General features: G+C 38.3%; 1 protein-coding gene across 12 annotated transcripts in view; it reads left to right on the forward strand.

Annotated features, from left to right (window-relative positions):
• The window catches only part of milt (trafficking kinesin-binding protein milt), a 98,338-nt gene that overhangs the window by 51,672 nt on the left and 25,027 nt on the right, over positions 1–21,639 (forward strand). For 11 of the 12 annotated variants that reach the window (XM_067764307.1, XM_067764304.1, XM_067764301.1 and 8 more), the window contains 2 exons: positions 13,660–13,938; positions 17,002–18,723. In XM_067764307.1, the coding sequence (XP_067620408.1) occupies positions 13,660–13,938; positions 17,002–18,723 (2,001 nt within the window). Of the gene's footprint in view, positions 1–13,432; positions 13,524–13,659; positions 13,939–17,001; positions 18,724–21,639 lie in introns of those variants that run through there. The other variant, XM_067764311.1, reaches the window with a different exon arrangement.

Genomic DNA, 21,639 nt, shown 5'->3' on the forward strand with positions numbered 1-21,639 from the left:
GTTATAAAGATTCAACTATATTTTTCCCCGACTTGGAAAAACGCTTGTCACATCCAAATTGGTTCGAAGATAACAATGTACCTGCAATGTGTTTGCAAAACTTTTAATCGACCCAAAGGGCCTAAGTTGCGGCTAAATGAGCTAAATTGGGCTCCGATGAAGCAAAACTTTAGAAATAGAGTAACACAACAAAAACCATTGCTGAAGTAAAAAAAGGGGCGATCAGTATAGCTCAAAGTGGACAAAACCGTTGTGCAAAACTTGATGACCTGTCACTCATATAAATATGTATTTCCGTACGAATAAAAACAAAATAACTCACCAATTTATGTGCATTTTTTAATTTGCAGAATTTTTTGTACCAGTCCTAATTATTGCGCTTAAGCAAACAATATTCCACATCGTCTACTGGGTCGAAGTTTTTGGGTGCAACATTTCACAGAATGTTCTATTTAACGAATTCTTGTTGTGGTTGTAGCGATAAGGTTACTCCCCGAAGGCTTTGGGGAGTGTTATCGATGTGATGGTCCTTTGCCCGATACAGATCCGGTACGCTCCGGATCTTACGACAGGCATATCTACCGCTGCTATATTGTAACCCCCTAACCCGCTGGAGAAATTCGTTGGTGGCAGTGGCGTAGTCCTAGATATAATAGAATATTAATATTTTAAAAATAAATATAAAACAGTAAACATACACAGTAGTAGTAGGTACAGCATTATCGTCCTGTTTATTTAGCAAAGTCCTCACGGAAGGAGGGGGTAGGATGATCAACAAATTGAATCGTAGTCATATCAATCGTTCGCTCGATGGTTGGGCTAAAACCTTAATGGTGCTTTCTGTCACATTACATCGTTCCCGAGATGGTCGGATCTATATCCTGCAAGGAACGATCAACATCGATGACACTCCGCGAAACTTTCGGGGGTATCTTTACGCTACAACAATAACCTGAGTTGTATCAAAGGATGCATAGGTGCCAATTGTAGTAAGTGGCGGGAGACTCATCGCACCATGCACACACCGTACTTATAGTGAGGTTGCAGGCTCACTTGTCATCCCCTGCACCGTATACGCCCATGTCCTCAGCGCAGGCGCAAAGGCAAATATTTTCTCTTTCTATTTTCCGGCAGTAAGTTCCATTTTGCACACCCTCTTATGTGTTTGAAAAACTTTAATTTGCGCAATAGAATGTGTCATATTTTAAAAAGTCGTAACTTATTTCACAATTTGCTTAAATAGACATTTAAAAAAATGGTTGCGACAAACAATAAACATTTAAGTATTAGCTAGCCACGAAGTTACTATACAAAGTGCACTTACTTAAACTAAAATTGTCAACGTTAATATTTAATTATGCTATCAGCGCATAGTAAATAAAAGAAAATCATCACGCAACATTGTTCTTATATAACAATTTTTCTGTGCGTTATCAAGAGTAAATTCTAAAGCTACCTAACGCCAATATTTGTGTGCAAGCCTTAATTCTTTACATACATATGATGGAGTACAACTAAACAATGGAAAATGTTGCTACCAGTGCCAATGTTGACAATACTTATGCTGGCGATGGCCGCCATTTACAAGCATTTTCTTCAAAAAATCAATATACCAGTTCAATGAGCGGCGATATTATAGAAAGTAGCTTAGTCGCTGTTAATACAAATATTCAAGTTATTGCCACAAATTGCGATGGTATTGGCGACGTCAATGAGACTTCTGATGATTATTTGAAATGGTTTGAAAGTTTCAATGATGACGATGAATACCTTGAAGATGATGATGCTGCACAATTGGAGTATGAAGATGAAATATTAAATTTATCGTCTACTTTTACGACAAGCAACATATTAAGCGCATATTCAAATCATGTAGAAAATACTATTGATTTTCCTGAAATACAATCTACAAATAATCCAACATTAATTGAAAATGAACAATTACTTTTTGAAGGTAGTTAATTGCTATTCGTTTGCATAATGTGAAAGTAAAGTTTTGTATTTTTTGGGAATTCTAAAATTAATTCATTTATTACTTCTATATTTGGCATTGAGGGGTTAACAAGGGAGTGGGTTGTATTGTGGAATGTCTGGTTTCTAGAATGATGAAAGGATGGGCATTCGAGGAAGATATGTTTTATTATTAGTGGGGTGTTGTTTTTACAGTAAGTACATGTGTTCGGAATGTTGTTTTTGAGTAATTTTTGATGTAAGATCTTTGTGTGCCTGCGTGGTTGTTGTAGGTTTTAGGCAGTGCTTTCCATGTTGCTGGTCCTTTGCGGGATATAGATCCGGTACGTTGCGGTAACAAGACACTATTAAGGTACTAGCCCGACCATCTTGGGAACAATAAATATGGCCACATTAAACCTGCTAGGCTATACCGCCCCCTCACCCCCTAGTTCCATGAGGAAATTTGGATCGCCAGAGCCTTGTCTGCTAAATATGTGTATGAATCTATAAAGCTTTGTAATGCGCTAACCAACCTCTAGAATCCCCTATATGTCCGAGTTGTTGTTCTTGTAGCAGTGCTTCGCCCCACCTAATAGCTGCGACCGATCACAAATTGTCATCAATATCCTCTAACGGGAGTCCAAGGAAACTTGCTGTTTCAACAGGGGTGGACCATAATGAAAGGGGTGTTAGAGGCGTTGGTTCCACACTCCAATTAAAGAGATGGTTGGTGTCATGTGGGGACACATTGCAAGACCTCTCTGAACTTGGCAAGACAACTTTTACGTGGAAAAAAATTACCTATTGGGAAAATTGCCGTGAATTTGCCGTAATTTATCCGTGAAGTAAAAAAATTTGCCGTGGCCATATTTTAGAAAATACAGGGTGGCACGCCAACTTCACGTGAAGTTGGCGGTGCACCATAAAAAAAATTTGAATTTTTTTTTTTCGAATTTATAAAATATGCCACTTATCTACGGCAAATTTATGGCAAATTCGTGTGCAAGAATTGTTTTCCTAGCTCCTCTAAGGTGGTTTTCTGAGGGTGGCACGCTAACTTCACGTGAAGTTGGCGGTGCACCACCTTAGAGGCCTGCTAGGAAAATAATTCTTGCACACGAATTTGCCGTAGATAAGTGACATATTTTATAAATTCGAAAAAAAAAAAAAAATTTTCAATTTTTTTTATGGTGCACCGCCAACTTCACGTGAAGTTAGCGTGCCACCCTCAGAAAACCACCTTAGAGGCCAGCTAGGAAAACAATTCTTGCACACGAATTTGCCGCAAATTTGCCGTAGATAAGTGGCATATTTTATAAATTCGAAAAAAAAATTTCAAATTTTTTTTATGGTGCACCCCCAACTTCACGTGAAGTTAGCGTGCCACCCTCAGAAAACCACCTTAGTGGCCAGCTAGGAAAATAATTCTTGCACACGAATTTGCCGTAAATTTGCCGTAGATAACTGGCATATTTTATAAATTCGAAAAAAAAATTTCAAATTTTTTTTATGGTGCACCGCCAACTTCACGTGCGGCGTGACGGATGCAGCAGCTTAACGGCGGTAGGACGGTGAACGACCAACGGTCGTCGTAGCAGCGCCGGGACGGATGCAGCGGCTTTACGGCGGTAGGATGGCAGACGGCCAACGGTCGTCGTAGCAGCGGCGTGACGGATTCAGCGGCTTAACGGCGGTAGGATGGCAAACGGCCAACGGTCGTCGTAGCAGCGGCGTGAGGGATGCAGCAGCTTAACGGCGGTAGGACGGCGAACGACCAACGGTCGTCATAGCAGCGGCGGGACGGATGCAGCGGCTTAACGGCGGTAGGATGGCAGACGGCCAACGGTCGTCGTAGCAGCGGCGTGACGGTTGCAGCGGCTTAACGGCGGTAGGACGGCGAACGACCTACGGTCGTCGTAGCAGCGGCGTAACGTATGCAGCAGCTTAACGGCGGTAGGACAGCGAACGACCAACGGTCGTCGTAGCAGCGGCTTAACGGCGGTAGGATGGCAAACGGCCAACGGTCGGCGTAGCAGCGGCGACGGCAGCGGCGGTGGGCTACGGAGCGTGTACCAGGGCCGTGGTGAGAGGGGAAGTAGGCTGGCGATGGGGTTTACCTGGACAGCGGCGGCTCGTTCCAGGCGGGGTCGGTTGACGGTATCGGCAGTCTTCGGCAGAATCGATAGTAGGCCGGTCGGTCACCTGGGGAAGAGACTGTGAAGACTCGTTAGTGCTGGTTTCACCGCTGGACACCCCCGCCTCCCTACTTGCACACTAGTAGAAGGTGCGTAAGGGGGGCGGAGTTGTACCAGCCAGGGCACCGTGGATCGACCCGTGGGCGGAGGGGAAGTGCACCTTAACGGCACAGCGGTAGCCCCTGTGCGCACGCATCGGCTCACGGCTGAAACCAGAGCTATGGAGAGGGGTCGTGCGGTCGTTCGGGCAGCGGGTCATTCCTTACCGGACCAGGGCGACGGAGGGAAAAGTAGCCCGAAGACACCACTCGCGTCGTCCAGCCCTGGTGAAGGGTGCCCCGCGCCATGACGGCGCCCCTGCCGCGCAGCCCGAGCTGAGGGGGGAAGGGGGTATGTGGTCATTGAGGCAGCGGGCCGCTCAAGCACCAAGGTGGGCGACGGAGGGAAAAGTAGTCCGAAGACACCACTCGCGTCGTCCAGCCCTGGTGGAGGGTGACCCGCGCCATGACAGCGCCCCTTCCACTCAGCTCGCTAGCCGAAGTGGTTATTTTGTCTTTAAAAAGACAACCACTCCCGCTGGCTCACCTGTGAGGACTGAATTGCAAAAATGCAAATTTGATGTTTATGTGGGTGGTGCCGCAAACTGGTTGGGAAGTCAACACACCATTATTGTGATTTTCATTGATTTGCTATCAGTGGATGTTGACATGCTATAAAAGAATAAGTACAAGTGTTTGTTGGTTATGCTATATAAAAATAAGTACAGGGAGGTTCAGTTTGGCAAGAAAACATCCCTTCTATTATATACTGAGACAATAGTTTAATAATTTTATGTTACTTAGATTTTTCAAAAAATTATGAATCCTTCTAAAACAGAAAGTTTTAAAAGATGATTTCAGACATCTTGTGGTTTACACACAAAATTTTCATATCTCGAGATTTTATGATACCTAAATAAACGGCTGATGAGATTATGAGAACGTATAAAGTATACTTAAAGAGACAAAAATGATCGCCATCGCTGTCGCCAGGCTTATTTTTATAATAAAACTATGGGAAAATAAAACTTCGTTTGCGTTTTCCCACAAAATTAAAGCTTTGGACTACTTCTGTTCTGAACAAGCAGAGTAGCAACATCGGATGAGGCTATTATTTGCGCATTTGCGAAAAAGTATTTTGCAAACAAACGCTCATGCGCAGAATGTTTTCATGGTTTAATGTTAACAATTTATTTTGTTTAAATAATAAAGTAGTATTTGTATGGCATATTTACGAATTAATTTTTGTGTGTTAACAAACATTCGTGCATATGTTCTACCTCATTGATTTTTCATCAACAACTAAACCACTACCAATAAGATGATTTTAGTTTTACTCACACAGCCACAGTTTTCATTTTGGTGACCACTGTACTAATACAACCACAAACATTTCAACAACATAACCCAGGCGGCGCGCCGCGGCGTCGGCGTCTGTTTTTATGGTCTTAATACTTGCATCAAAGGCTGTTCAGCTCTTATCAACTGCGTGGGAATTACCACACATTCCAAGGACTCTGTACGAAGCATATGCATATACATAACATAACAGACAGACGTTTGTAGAATTAGATGGGGTCACACTGAAATGATAGTCCTTGGTCGTCCCAAATGTCGACCATTTTGAACATCCACGTCGATGGCACTACGCTACCGACTGTCCTACACCCCAAAATCCTGGGTGTGACGTTTGATCAGGATCTACATTTTGGTGAGCACGCAGCCGCAATTGTTCCGAGAATTCAGAGCCGTAACAAAATCCTCAAATCCCTCGCTGGCAGTACTTGGGGAAAAGATAAAGAAACGCTCATGACTACATACAAAGCAATTAGCCAGCCGATTACGTGCTATGCGTCACCCATATGGTCGCCAAGCCTAAAAATCACCCACTGGAACAAACTACAGGCCTGCCAAAATACTGCTCTCAGAATCGCCACGGGCTGTATTCTTATGTCCCCAGAACACCATCTGCATAATGAGGCGAGAATGCTCCCCATCAGGGAGAGAAATGAGATGCTGACCAAACAGTTTCTGTTGAATACCCAGAAACCTGGGCATCCCAACAGACAGGCGTCGGACCTTTATGCCGGGAATTGCCCGGTGAATCCAGTACTTAACGAAAATTATCCAAAACTCGCGGAAGAGGAACGCATACCCCCCAGGGAAACGCGTGTCACTCTTGCTCAACTTCGTTCTGGATTTTGTAACAGGTTAAACTCTTACCTATCCAGAATCAACCCCGACATACAAAATGTATGCCCCGCTTGCAATGTGTCCCCACATGACACCAACCATCTCTTCATTTGTAATGTGGAACCAACGCCTCTAACACCCCTTTCCTTATGGTACACCCCTGTTGAAACGGCAAGTTTCTTTGGACTCCCGTTAGAGGATATTGATGACAATTTGTGATCGGTAGCGGCTATTAGGTGGGGCGAGCATTGCTACGACAACAACAACAACGTTTGTAGAATACAGACAGACGGCGCCATAATGGCTATTCCACTATGTTCGCTACCGCAGGCGTTTTTTGTGTCTGTTTAATATTTGTACAAATGTACAATACTAGACATTGGCATCAGCGTTTTTTACCCTTAACTGTTGCATCAAAAGATGAGAAGGATCGCTACTGTTTTTTTATCTATTTATCTTTGCGTATGGGTGTTTCCCGCGTTACGGATGCTCCAGCCTGACACACTCTTTTCAGCATAGAAACCATAGCAGGCATAATGCAGAAAATTTGCATAGCTTTCTACCTAACTCAAATACAAAAATCTTTCGTAAGTGATGCACAGGTCATCATAAAGTTGCTGCTCAGATGTACATATGTAACTCATATTTTAAGCGGCATTATTGGAATGGTTTATGAAGGAACATGCAAAGACTATGGCGCATAGTCATAGTCAAAATAAAATAGATTTTATATTTTGCTGCAGATTTTTTGACAGATAGCTCATAGAAAATTATATCAAAAAGCTGTAACTAAATTTAAAACCTATTTTATTTTGACTATGCGCCTATATATTTTTATAAAATACTAGAAGACCCGGCAGACGTTGTGCTGCCCTAAATTTGGCCAATCTGCATACATTTTAATAAGCTTTTTCCGTCTGACCACATTTTGGCCTATATCCCGAGACCATAGTCACCCAGGGGTATGAAAATTACCCTCTAATAAAGCACTCATCAACAGCTTACATTTGATATCCACATTTTATAAACACATTTTAGGGGTACCCGGGTCCTCGTTTTCGCCTATATCTCGAGACCCTAGTCACCCAGGGGTATGAAAATTACCCTCTACTAAAGCTCTCATCAACAGCTTTCATTTGATATCAATATTCTATAAACACATTCTAGGTGTACCCGGGTCCACTTTTTGGCATATAGCTCGAGACCCTAGTCACCCAAGGGTATGAAAATTACCCTCTACTAAAGCACTCATCAACAGCTTTAATCTGATATCAATATTCTATAAATAGATTCTAGGGGTACCCGGGTCCACTTTTTGGCCTATATCTCGAGACCCTAGTCACCCAGGGATATGAAAATTACCCTCTAATAAAGCACTCATCAACAGCTTTCATTTGATATCCACATTCTATAAACACATTCTAGGGGTACCGGGGTCCACGTTTTGGCCTATATCTCGAGACCCTAGTTACCCAGGGGTACGAGAATTACCCTCTACTAAAGCACTCATCAACAGCTTTAATCTGATATCAATATTCTATAAACAGATTCTAGGGGTACCTGGGTCCACTTTTTGGCCTATAGCTCGAGACCCTAGTCACCCAGGGGTATGAAAATTACCCCCTACTAAAGCACTCGTCAACAGCTTTCATCTGATAGCCACCAACAGCTTTTATTTGATATCCATATTCTATAAACACACCCTAGGGGTACCCGGGTCCACGCTTTGGCCTATATCTCGAGACCCTAGTCACCCAGGGGTATGAAAATTACCCTCTACTAAAGCACTCATCAACAGCTTTCATATGATATCCATATTCTATAAACACACTCTAGGGGTACCCGGGTCCACGTTTTGGCCTATATCTCGAGACCCTAGTCACCCAGGGGTATGAAAATTACCCTCTACTAAAGCACTCATCAACAGCTTTCATATGATATCCATATTCTATAAACACACTCTAGGGGTACCCGGGTCCACGTTTTGGCCTATATCTCGAGACCCTAGTCACCCAGGGGTATGAAAATTACCCTCTACTAAAGCACTCATCAACAGCTTTCATATGATATCCATATTCTATAAACACACTCTAGGGGTACCCGGGTCCACGTTTGGGCCTATATCTCGAGGAAATATGCTGTTTTGAGTATTTTCCCGGCAAGTATTAGAATTTTTCTCACCTTTTAGACCTTGCCTAGACCTCCACGAATAATTCAAGACCAAGATAAGATAAATCCGTTCAGCCATTCTCGAGTTTTAGCGAGACTAACGAACAGCAATTCATTTTTATATATATATATGCCACTTACCATACGGTGCACCATAAAAAAATTGGAAAATTTTTTTTTTCGAATTTATAAAATATGCCACTTATCTACGGCAAATTCTTGTGCAAGAATTATTTTCCTAGCAGGCCTCTAAGGTGGTTTTCTGAGGGTGGCACGCTAACTTCACGTGAAGGGTGGCACGCTAACTGCCACTGTATTTTCTAAAATATGGCCACGGCAAATTTTTTTGTTTCACGGATAAATTACGGCAAATTCACGGCAATTTTCCCAATAGGTAATTTTTTTCCACGTAAAAGTTGTCTTGCCAACTTCAGAGAGGTCATTGCAAGCGGGGAATACATTTTGTTTGTCGGGGTTGATTCTGGATAGGTAAGAGTTTAACCTGTTACAGTATCCAGAACGAAGTTGAGCTAGAGTGACTCGCGTTTCCCTGGGGAGTATGCGTTCCTCTTCCGCAAGTTTTGGTTACTGTTCTTTGAGTACTGGATTCACCGGGCAATTCCTGGCATAAAGGTCCGACGCCTGTTTGTGGAGTTCACCAAGGACCTGCTTGTGTTTTTTTGCTTCATACGGCTGAGTTCTCAGGTGCCGTATTTCCTCAAAATGCTTACGTAGATGACTTCTTAAGCTGGGTATTCAACAGAAACTGTTTGGTTAGGGAAAAATCCTGAGTCGCTCCTGTACATAGAACCGACTACCTTGGGAAGCGTGTAACCCTATATATGTCCGAGTAGTAGTCTTGTGTATTTGGTGAGGTCTATTCGGGATAGGTTTTCATGGTTATTTGTGTTTGGGAACTATGTTACATTAATTCTGTTTATATTATTCAATTTATGCCATGTTGATGTTCGGTACCAGATTTGTTGTTCTTTTGGTTAAAGTAATTTTCTTGGAATTTATTCACTTCGTTTTGGTTAAGGTTTTTTTATTGTATGTACTGCTGAAGTTGTAGCTAGTTAGGCGACTTCGCCTGCATGTTCGTTACCAGGTATATTTGTGTGTCCAGGGACCCAAATTACAACTATTTATGAGTGTACTTATAATCAGTTTGAGGTAGGATTCGTTGTTGTTTTGTGAGGGGGAGTCTGAGAATATGGCGTATTCCCCTCTTGTTTTTGGTGTAATTCGTGGCTGATAAAATTGCAAGTATTTCCGCAATGTATACTGTTGCGTATGCTGCACAGTGAGCTTTTATTATTGTGGAGCTTTCTGCGTTGACAATTAGCCCTATGTTATTCTGCGACTGAGACGCGTTGGTATATATAATGTTATCTATTAATTCGCTTTTTAGTTGTAGGAAGGCTTTTCTGAATATTTCTCTTGTCGTAGTTGTCTTGTTATGTTTGGATAAGGTGTTTATCATTCCCGTTTGGATATTCCAAGGTGGGAATTTAGTTTTTAAATGTTTTACCGATTTAAACGGTAGGTCTTTAGGTCGGTAGGTTTTTTATATCTTATAATAGCCGTGTTTTTTACACGTATATACGTCTACGTTTGCGCGTAAGAAAAACGCTTATCGACACTAAGATAATGCTTACGAGACCCATCTAGTGGCAACTAGCTACAGAACATGTTGTACCGAAAAGCACCGACACAAACCTCTGGTGTCCATAGTGTATAACATATAGCTGAATGGGTTGCGATGAATAGTGGACACACTATTTTTAATAGAATTAGTGTAGAGGTGAAACAGAGACACATATTTCAGTTGCATCTGAGTATAATGCGTATTGAAATTTAGTAGTACAAATTTTATGCGCAGCAATTTCGGAAGAGTAGATAAAGTTTGAAGCTTAGCAGTCCATATAAAGTTTAAGCGTAAACGTCTATAGATGTAAAAAAAAGACACAGCTAATATCAAAGAGTATATATTTGTTAAGAGGCGTCACTCGATACTTTTGTTGTTGCCAAAGCAACGAATTCATGCCGAATGTTTTCTGAAGGAAGTTTTGTTTAGTTTTCTTTAACTGCATCCTATCAGCCCAATTCTAAACGAAAATTCCGTGCGAGTTTTTTCCCTTCTCCCATTCCTCGTATTCTAAATAAAAATTCCTTGTGAGTTTTTTCACTTCTTCCTTTCCTCCTATTCTGAACAATGTTCGAAAAAGCGGAAACCTGTTATGGGAGAAAAGTAGGTATTATGAATGTGAGGGAGAGGGAGATTTCTCTGCCATTTCATAGGAGTTTTTTCACTAGTTAAATTAAAGGGAATGTATCAAAATAGTTAAAGGAAAATGGTTATTTTAAGAAAGAACACTTATTTGTACAAATTTGTGCTAAAATATGTAATTACATTCTACCACAATATTCTTACTGTTAATACAACAACAACAATATTCTTTATTTTAAGTCGAAAAATATATCATAAGCAACGGAAGAGCTCTTCGCATATTTGATGCAGCCAACCAGAAATTGCGCAAGGATTTTTTAAGAAGGCTTAAATAGATTTAGGCATATGGCGAAAGGCGAACTCAACTCGACTTGGCCGCCAGAAAATTGCTTTGCAGAATGAATGCAGGCAACCCCGGCGGATTTGTGTTATCCCACCGGTCTTCTACTTATGCTCCTCTGTTGATGTTGCTGTGGCACCAATTCATTACTCATTTCAGTGAATACCACATTAAATGCAATAATGTGCATTGTTTATACCTTATTTCTTAATTTCAAACAAATTGGCAACAATATTTAAACTTTACAATTTTTTAAACAAAATAAGAAATGCGCAACGAAATTTCAATTGACAAAACAGCTGACTTCGAAAATTCGAAATTCCTATTCCCCAATTATTCTTCTCCCTAGGGGAAAAGAATTGGAGGAATTTTTCCGCGGGAATAAAAAATCCGCGAGAACAAAATTCCGCGAGAATATTTAGATTTGGTCTGTATATCTTTATGCGGTGAAGTGACTTTGCATATTTACAATTTTTGGAAAGAGAATTAATTAATGAATTTAATGCAATTATTTAATTAAACACAAATACCCCATGAAAATGTATAGAAGGCGTTTTTATAAATACATCTGACAAAAAAAAAACCAACGACTACCTTGAGAAAACATCTAGTAATTTGCCAAAGTATGCGTTCTGACGTCGCTTATTAATATTGTAACAAATATTAGCAACACCAAGGGATACTATCATCTCTAAGCCACTACTAAGCATTGACTTGTATGCACATCAATAAATCAATCAATATGTCTATACATATGTCCATACAAGCAGCGGAGAGCAACTCACAAACACATGGATATATCTGAGATACTCCCAAAAGTAGGCAAAATTTGTGCAAGTATCACTCACATATACACGCGCATATGAGAAGCTATAAACGTAGTTATATTCTAGAAATAGATGCGCCTAGAAATGTGCAACGAGGAAACCAAACAGTATAAAAGCAGCAACAGTTGAGGCACGAAAAGTCAGTTTGATTTAAGCACGCTATCTGTCGAGAAGTAGTAGTGTTATTGTGAAGACTTGAATAAAGGCAATTTTGCATTATTGAATAGTGGAGTTATTTATTCAACAGTTTAGTGATTCGAACGTTAGTAGAAGGTTGCAAATAAGAGGAATTGCACTAAATTCGTTACAATATATACTCTTTGCTAATATTTGAAATAGTTAAGTTTTTGTGTTTTTTTAGCCTTATAGTTTTTTACGGTTTTGTGTAGGAGTGAGTTGTAACTATTAATTGGATTTTTTGTTAGTTAATTTGTTATTAGTATTTTTCTTTTACCAATTGAGAATATGCCTGCCCCGTATGCTCCAAGGGCAGTATTGTGCATACTTCTTTAGACTTTGATATAAAATGTTCATTATAATTGAATTTAAATTATGTGAAACTTTTTAGTAGTGTTACCATCGAATTCAGGTATTTGCATTCTTATCCACATCTGGAGCTGTATTTAGTAAGTGTGAGTTTTGAAATGTAAATTTTTTTCATACAAATTATATGTAGAAAAAGTTAACATTTAAAAACTCACAGTTACTTAGTCTACCACTTGTAGTGGAGATAACTTGATCTCATCAAAGGCGAGAATGCCTTTAAAACGTTGTTTTTGTAACCGAGAAAAACACTACCTTAGGAAATGCTACTGATATGGCAGTCCTTTCGGATGGTACTAGTCCGACTGTTTCGAGGATCGAGCGTATTTTGTTATTTATTGTCTAAAAAAACGCCAATTGTAACAAAGTCAATGGTTTAATTTATCAAATAACCAAGATTAAAAAAACTAAAATATATTTTATTATTTAACCCTCCGATTAGCGGTGAATAAATTCAACACATCTTAGCGTTGTCGTCTGGCCAGACGAAATTTTACACTTTGAACTTTATCCACAAATATTTTAATTTTTATTTAAATTTTGAAGAAAACTCGTCGCACATTGTGATAAATTTGAATTTTTATTGATAAATTTTGAAATGAATTCGATATATGACGTTTTATAGGCTTAAAAATATGTTCGTCTAGCCAGACGACAACGCTAAAAACTGACATAATCAACTTTGGTACAAAAAAAAACAGATAAAATAAAAAGAAAAAAATATTGATTTCGGAACTATTATAAAGACCGCCTCTAAACTTAAAAAGTCACTAAATGTGTTCATGATCGGGTGGGTAGCAGTAAAGTTATTCACGAAAATAAAGCGTTCTCGTCTGGCCAGACGCCACAATCTATCGGAGGTTAAGAATTTCATGAGCTTAACACCGGCTTAAAAATAATTGAATATTCAATTTTTATGTTTTCTAGGAGAAACTGAAAAGAATGAACCAACACACCATTAAACAAACAAACAGACATAAAATATATTTTGTCAACCAGGTCGTTGTTCGAGGTCGGATAGAGCTTCTTACATATGTACGCCTATACGTTTGCCAAAATTATATTTAATTGTGCTATTAAAAATTATAGTATTACTTATAATAATTTAATAATGATTTTATCAGCATTTATCAACGCTGTTTTTTCATTCAACTTTTTGTCATTATTTCAGTTTTATGTGGAAATCGTGTAAGCCAAATGACTCGTGCATATGATGACATAGAAGCTGTGACTCGCTTGCTGGAGGAGAAAGAGAAAGACTTGGAATTAACAGTACAAATCGGCAAGGAGCTCTTGACACAAAACAACACACTTGAAAATAGAATAACTGAGTTAGAAGCAGATTTAAAATCATCGAACGAAGATCGTGCACAATTAGTGCATGAATTACATAAGAAAAATGAACTGATCGCAGTACTAACAAATGATTCTGATGAAGGGAGTGAAACTGGTAAGAAAATGCTTAGCATACATATCAGGGAGTAAACCGGATTTGATACGATTGAATACTTTTTTTTATACTCAGAGTGCTTTGCACACAGAGGAGTATATTAACTTTGATTGGGTAACGGTTGGTTGTACAGGCATAAAGGAATCAAGATAGATATTTACTTCCATATATCAAAATCATCAGTATCGAAAAAAATTTGATTGACCCATGTCCGTCCGTCCGTCCGTCTATCCGTTGACACTATATCTTAGTAAATATTGAGATATCTTCACCAAATTTAGTACACGAGCTTATCTGGATCTAGAATAGATTGGTATTGAAAATGAACCAAATTGGATGATAACCACGCCCACTTTTTATATATATAACATTTTGGAAAACACAAAAAACCTGATTACTTAGTGAATAATACACCTAGAATGTTGAAATTTGACGTGTGCACTGATATTGAGACTCTGGATAAAAATTAGAAAAAAAATTTTTTTAAATGGGCGTGGCACCGCCCACTTGTGGTAAAATCAATTTTACAAATATTATTAAACATAAATCAAAAAACGGTAAACCTATCGTAACAAAATTCGGCAGAGAGGTTGCCTTACTATAAGGAAAGAAAAATTAACGAAATCGGTTAAAGACCACGCCCACTTTTATATAGAAGATTTTTAAAAGGGTCGTGGACGAATAAAATAAGCTATATCTTTGCAAAAAAAGAGCTTTATATCAATGGTATTTCATTTCCGAAGTGTATTTATAACAATAAATAGGAACAACTTCAAATTTTAAAAAATGGGCGTGGCACCGCTCCTTCTATGACTAAGCAATTTTCTATGTTTCGGGAGCCATAACTTGAAGAAAAATTAACGGATCGTGATAAAATTTGGTACACGAATTTTCCCTATAGCAGAAAATATTTCTAGTAAAAATGGACGAGATCGGTTAAAGACCACGCCCACTTTTATATAAAAGATTTTTAAAAGGGTCGTAGACGAAAATAATAAGCTATATCTTAGCGAAAAAAAGCTTTGTATCAATAGAATTTTACTTTCTAAATTGAATTATAACATTGAATTGGAAAATACTAAAAATTTTGAAAATGGGCGTGGCACCGCCCCTTTTATGACTAAGCAATTTTATATGTTTCGGGAGCTATAACTCGAAGAAAAATTAACGGATCGTAATAAAATTTGTTACAATTGAAGGTCACGCTGAGTATATAATGTTCGGTAACACACGAACTTAGACACCTTTACTTGTTTAAATATCGGTGTTTGTTTATACACTATTCGAATATTCGAATCTGTGACTAATCGAATTCAAGTAACTAGTCGATTATGATAGTCGATTTTTTTAATAAACAACTATCTAAACGACTAATCGATTATTCGAATAGTAGATTATCAAGAGCTCTAATACCAGGGCATATACATATTAAGAAATAAATGAAAGGCGCGATAACCTCCGAAGAGCTTTTAAGCCGCAGTGCTTGCCGCTTTTAAAAACTTTGAGACGGCTGATCATTCTGACATATTAGAAACTGAACATTTTCGGGCCTGAAACCATTGTTAACACGATCTATTGCACCCGTATTCAAATGGTCAAACTAAATGTTTAGTTAAAGCCACTTAATTTTATAAACACGTGTATATTTGTTGTACTATAAAAGATCATAGATCTTACTGTACTAATGTTGTTGTCAATAAATGAAATGAAATGTGATCGAATTACATGTCACCCAAATCTATCATTCCTTTTGGATTATGACCATTTCCTGCGCATTTGACACTTCTCCACTAGGAAATACATGAAAAAGTACCAAGTGCTTTAGTAAATTAGTATGTTAGTAAGCAATTTTTATTGTTTTTTACTTCATATGAGACTCATCACAAAATTTGACATTTAAAAACAACTTCGCTAATTCATATTTTCTGTGCTTAAGTTTATCACTTTTCCCAATGAGTCATGCTTGATTACATTACAACGTTAAAATAAACTGATATTTATATTGACATTCATATATACATCATATATTTTAAGTAATAAATACTAGTTACTAATATGTGCTGTCGAATTGGAATGGGACGCTATCTAACGCTTAAGTGGCTGGGTAGATTAAGGATTACTTCGAAAAGGAAATAGTAATTAATGATGCGAGCTTAACTACAGTGCGGTCGAGGGTGACTGCATTTGGTTTTGGGATCAAAATAAATTGAGTCTGAACTGCTGCACTCATATCGGATGTGTATATTTGCAGGCGCTTCTGAATAGGTGCGCCTCTAGCTGGTTAAGTTAGCGTTGGGTTGACATCACCTCTTACAATGCCTCGAGCTCCCTCCCAGCACTAAGCCGAACTTTTAAGCCTTAGTAAGGTGATATGCGTGCTAATAGGGGTAAACACCTCGGTATATAAGTCGGATACATACAGTGTCGACGTCTGCTTTATCCTGTGTGATCTTTATGTATCACAACTTAACACAATTGCTAGGAAGTATGGTGACCCCTTAATGTAACGAACATATTCTCTGAAAAAGTAACAAAAAGAGATAGCGACGGGAAATATAAACCACAATTTAAATCGTCTTCTTCTGGGCCAGTAGACTAAGAGATAGAAAGTGCTGACATTTTTCCAGAAACCTTGAGCTGAGTGAGCAAATTAGTGATGTGAAGGGAAATGCTTCTGAGGGTATTCCTCGCCAAGATGTTTTAAGTTCAGTTAGCTTGTTATATTTATTCATTACGATCTAAGAGAGTATTTAAAGACCAAGAGAATATTACATATATCAAATTAAGTATAAATGTTTTAAGTTAAATAATATTTTTAATTCTCTAGTACTATTTAAGGCCCGGTATCTTGAGACTACCAGGTTTCAGCAATAAGACTTTCCTACTACATATACTCCTTAAATGAGAATGTAACCTGATCTGAGGATGGCCGGCTCTGGAATTTTTTTTCTTTATTGACAACGAACTTTGTTTGATATTGTATATTTATTTAGTTGATCCAATAAGCATATACCTTAGACCTTCATTTCAAAATAACCATTATTTTTGCTCTTTTAATTTTAGATACACCCACATTTTCTAAATCAATAACATTGGATTTATTACAAAAGAAAATAGCTTCTCTGCAAGATGAAAATAAATCGCTGAAAATCGAAGCGGCTCAACTTGCCTCTCAAACAGACGACGTAGAGGCTCAAGAACGCCAACTAATGGAGGACATCACTTCGCAATTAAACGAAGCCAATGGCCGATATGATAACATCAATCTAGAACTGGAGCGCCAACGTGAAGAAAATCGTTTACAGCATGAACAAATCATCAGTTTAACAGCCAGGCTATCGGAGGCCGAAATGAGGTTGCATCAGTTGACGCACGACAATGACGAACACATTACACTTTTGAATATAACTAAAGAGAACCAAAATTCGTTAGCAATGGAATTGTTAGAATTTAAACAACGGTATCAAGAAGTTTTAGCTTTGTTAGAAGAGGCACAAGAACAATTGCGTAATCAGCGAAAGAAAACAATGCCTCAAGCACGCAGCTCTTTCCTATCGACCTCTGGTCTGCTACAGCCAGAATCTTTGCAATGCGAATTAATGGAATATTCAATGTATTCAGAAAACAGCCTTGATTCTGGTATTTCCGGTGATACGCAACGTGGCGCCGAACGCATGGGTCGTTTATTGTCACAGTTGCCTGGTATATATGGTGGTGGTGTTAGTACAGCGGGTACAGCTTACGGTATGCCGGGTATTGGTGCTATTCCACCATATAAACGTGTCTTCGAAACAGTACGTTGTGCAAGCAAAGCTGGTAATTACATGGATAGTGGTAATTCTTCGATGACTCAATTGGGTGCTATGGCTATGAGTGGTTCGGTTGGTCCGCGGATGTCGGCTATACCGTATCGTGCTGCCGCCTTCGACGATAATGCTATGGGTCTAAAAACATTATCGTGCGAAAGTTTGGCATCACAATCGGATGACGGTTATCCAGCGGCACCAGCTGGTGTACCTGGTGCGCCAGGTGCTAAAGACTTAGAAGCGGCATTAAAACGACTAACACCGGCTGAGGTGTTGGCACGACGTGCTATGCTGTCGTATGCACCAGTGGGCACGTATAACTATGATGAGCAACCAACGACCACGAATTCACTTCCCCATGGCATACGAACGCCAGATAGTATTATGTCGACAGGCTCCTCGGGTATTTCGTGTACGAATATGTCGGCATCAATGCAACAATGGCGTTTACCCGAAAAACTACAAATTGTGAAACCAATTGAAGGTTCTCAAACTCTACATCATTGGTCACGATTGGCAACACCTACACTTAGTGGATTACTAGAGGAGCGGCCAGGTGTAACTATTCGTGGTGGGCGTGGCTTAGACGATTTGGGTATGCAAGTATATACACTATCCGATGTTGAAGAGGATGTGAGTGAGGAACTACCTGTCAAACAATTTGAAATCGCTGGCTGTACATATACATATACAACGAGCATGGTAATGCATCCGGATGACGGTCTCAATGATTTATCATTCTTGTCGCAATCGCAATTGTCATCGCGTATGGCTTCGGCGTCAACATCACGACAGCCCAGTTGCCCACCCACACCGCATGGTGGGCTGTCGCGTAAAAATTCATGCTCGACGTTTTCGGTTAATTTGGGATTGGCTTCAATGTTGAATGAGCGCGGTATCAAAGCCGTGACGCCAAGTGCTTTGAATACACCTGCTGGACCAAACTTTTCACCAACTGTTACACCTTGCAATAGTCCCGGTAAGTGGAATTTTAATACATACACTTTTTTGTTTTCAAATATTATATTTAGTTCTATAGATAGGAAGAAATTTTCCACGCGAATATGAAAAAAGTGGTTCATCTGAAATTTTCATGATTTACTTTGTATTTAAAGATATTATATTTTCTTGAGCTCAAAGAGTTGAAATGTTTTTATTTCAACTTTATTAATTTCGATATTTCGACTTCAGTCTGAAGTCATCTTCAAGACTGAAAAAAAATACATAAAGCAAAACAATAAGTAAACCAAAAACACATCATCAACAAAAATATTCACATCATCAACAAAAATACTCACATCCTAAATTTTTTTTTTTAAAACAACCCAACAAGCAAAGTAAACGTAATGTAAGGTTTTAATAAGTTTTCTCAAAAAAACATTAAGCTTACAAAACCTTGATTTTTATACTCAGCGTGCTTTGCACACAGTATATTAACTTTGATTGGATAACGGTTGGTTGTACAGGTATAAAGGAATCGAGATAGATATAGACTTCCATATATCAAAATCATCAGTATCGAAAAAAAATTTGATTGAGCCATGTCCGTCCGTCCGTCCGTTAACACGATAACTATCGAGATATCTTCACCAAATTTGGTACACGAGCTTATCTGTACCCAGAATAGATTGGTATTGAAAATGAGCGAAATCGGATGATAACCACGCCCACTTTTTATATATATAAAATTTTGGAAAACACAAAAAACCTGATTATTTAGTAAATAATACACCTAGAACGTTAAAATGTGACATGTGGGCTGATATTGAGACTCTTGATAAAAATTAAACTTTTTTTTTTTAAATGGACGTGGGCACCGCCCACTTGTGATAAAATCAATTTTACAAATATTATTAATAATAAATCAAAAATCGTTCAACCTATCGTAACAAAATTCTGTAGAGAGAAAAATTAACGAAGTCGGTTAAGGACCAGGCCCACTTTTATATAAAAGATTTTTAAAAGGGTCGTGGACGAATAAAATAAGCGATATATTTGCAAAAACGAGCTTTATATCAATGGTATATCTTTTACCAAGTGGATTTATAACAAAAATAGAAAAAACTTCAAATTTAAAAAAATGGGTGTGGCACCGCCCCTTTTATGACTAAGCAACTTTCTATATTTCGGGAGCCATAACTCGAAGAAAAATTAACGGATCGTAATAAAATTGGGTACACAAATTTTCCTTATAGCAGATAATATTTCTAGTAAAAATGGACGGGATCGGTTAAAGACCACGGCAACTTAGAGATAAAACAAGTTTAAAAGAGTCGTAGACTAGAGTAATAAGCTATAACTTTGAATCAATGATATTTCACTTATCAAGTTTTATTCTAAGAGCAAATGTGGAGACATTTTTTTTTAACGGGCGGTGCCACGTGTTATGTAGAAAAGTAATTTAACTGAAATGAAATGTACAATTGAAGCTCACGCTGAGTATATAATGTTCGGTTACACCCGAACTTAGACAGCTTTACTTGTTCTGATTTATAATTGCATACGGTGTTGTCACCTAGGTCAAACCTACCTTTTTACATCATTCATTATATCAAAATTAGCCGAATTTTGTGCTAAAATTTTTGAGTGGTGTGCTATTAGATGCAATTCTTCTAAAAGTACTTCATCCACACCATTCGTATTATATGGTATACAATTTTTATTTTGATGTTCATCAAATATAGATGTTATCGATTTATCCAGCAAATTTTCGATAACACCAGTCAATTCTTCGTCCAATATATTCATAGTGGGTAAAATGCGAATTAAATTTTTCTCAGAAAGATGCATTTTTAATTCGGCATATACTTTGGTAATACGTCTTAAAACTTCAGCATACAATTGCGAAGCATTTTCTTGAAGTTTTGCATATTGTCCACCAGTTTGTATCCAAATACAACGTTTAGCATGCTCTTGACTTATAAGTATTGTATTATTCATTTTTTGTTCAACTACCGTTGTTAAATATGAGTCTTTTAAGTCATCGGAAAATAGACGAAGTAATACTTCTAATAAATTTTCAATTGACCATCAACTTCTGTTGAATATGTATCGATTTGTTGTGTATACAAACGATGACACATTGGTTGATATGAATTATCGATTGTATACCATTTTTCCAGTAAAATCTTTTCCTCTTCACTAGCCACATTTAAAACTGATTGATATCTTGACTTTCTATAGTCAACGGCAACATGGGAGTACCGAGGGAAGAGCCCATAAATAATACCGGTATAATGTAAGCGGTGGATGTGTGTCTAGATATTTCCGATAAGCAATTAGCAGTGCGTCCAGCGCTTGACCTCAAGTAATTTACTAAAGTCTTTTTTTGTTCCAACATCATTTTCATGCACATCCGAGATTAAGAAATCAAATCCTCTACTTTGACATTTACCAATAAACTGTTTGTAGAGACCGTGCACCACACGTTTGTGTTTTTTATATTCTGCACTATTATTTGCTAGAATGTAAATAACGATTTTTTTTATGCCTTTCGATTTTGCGCCCGGGCGGAGGTTTGCCCTGAAGTATGGATAAGTTATTGAGTGTAGATTTTTGATTTGAAATTTCACACGGTGCGTTGAGAGTCTGCGGTGTAGTTGTTTCTGATTCTGGAAAAAATTAAATTAATATTTATTAACGTGTTGTTTACCGGAAATTACACAGAACTACAGCACATGTGTTTTTTATAAATCAAATAAACGAATGTCTCTAGTCTAACCACTTCATATGATAGTACCAGGGTAAAAAAATATCTCAATTATATATTAGTCTCGGTTAGAGGCGGTGTAAGGATGTCGCACAGCGGTCAAACTTACGACTTTACTGTGGAGATAAGGAACTTAAACTATTTTTTCATATATAAAACCCAAAGCCGATAATTATATAGTAGATG

Source organism: Eurosta solidaginis, chromosome 2 (assembly GCF_040869045.1).
Source record: "Eurosta solidaginis isolate ZX-2024a chromosome 2, ASM4086904v1, whole genome shotgun sequence".
Lineage (NCBI taxonomy): Eukaryota > Metazoa > Arthropoda > Insecta > Diptera > Tephritidae > Eurosta > Eurosta solidaginis.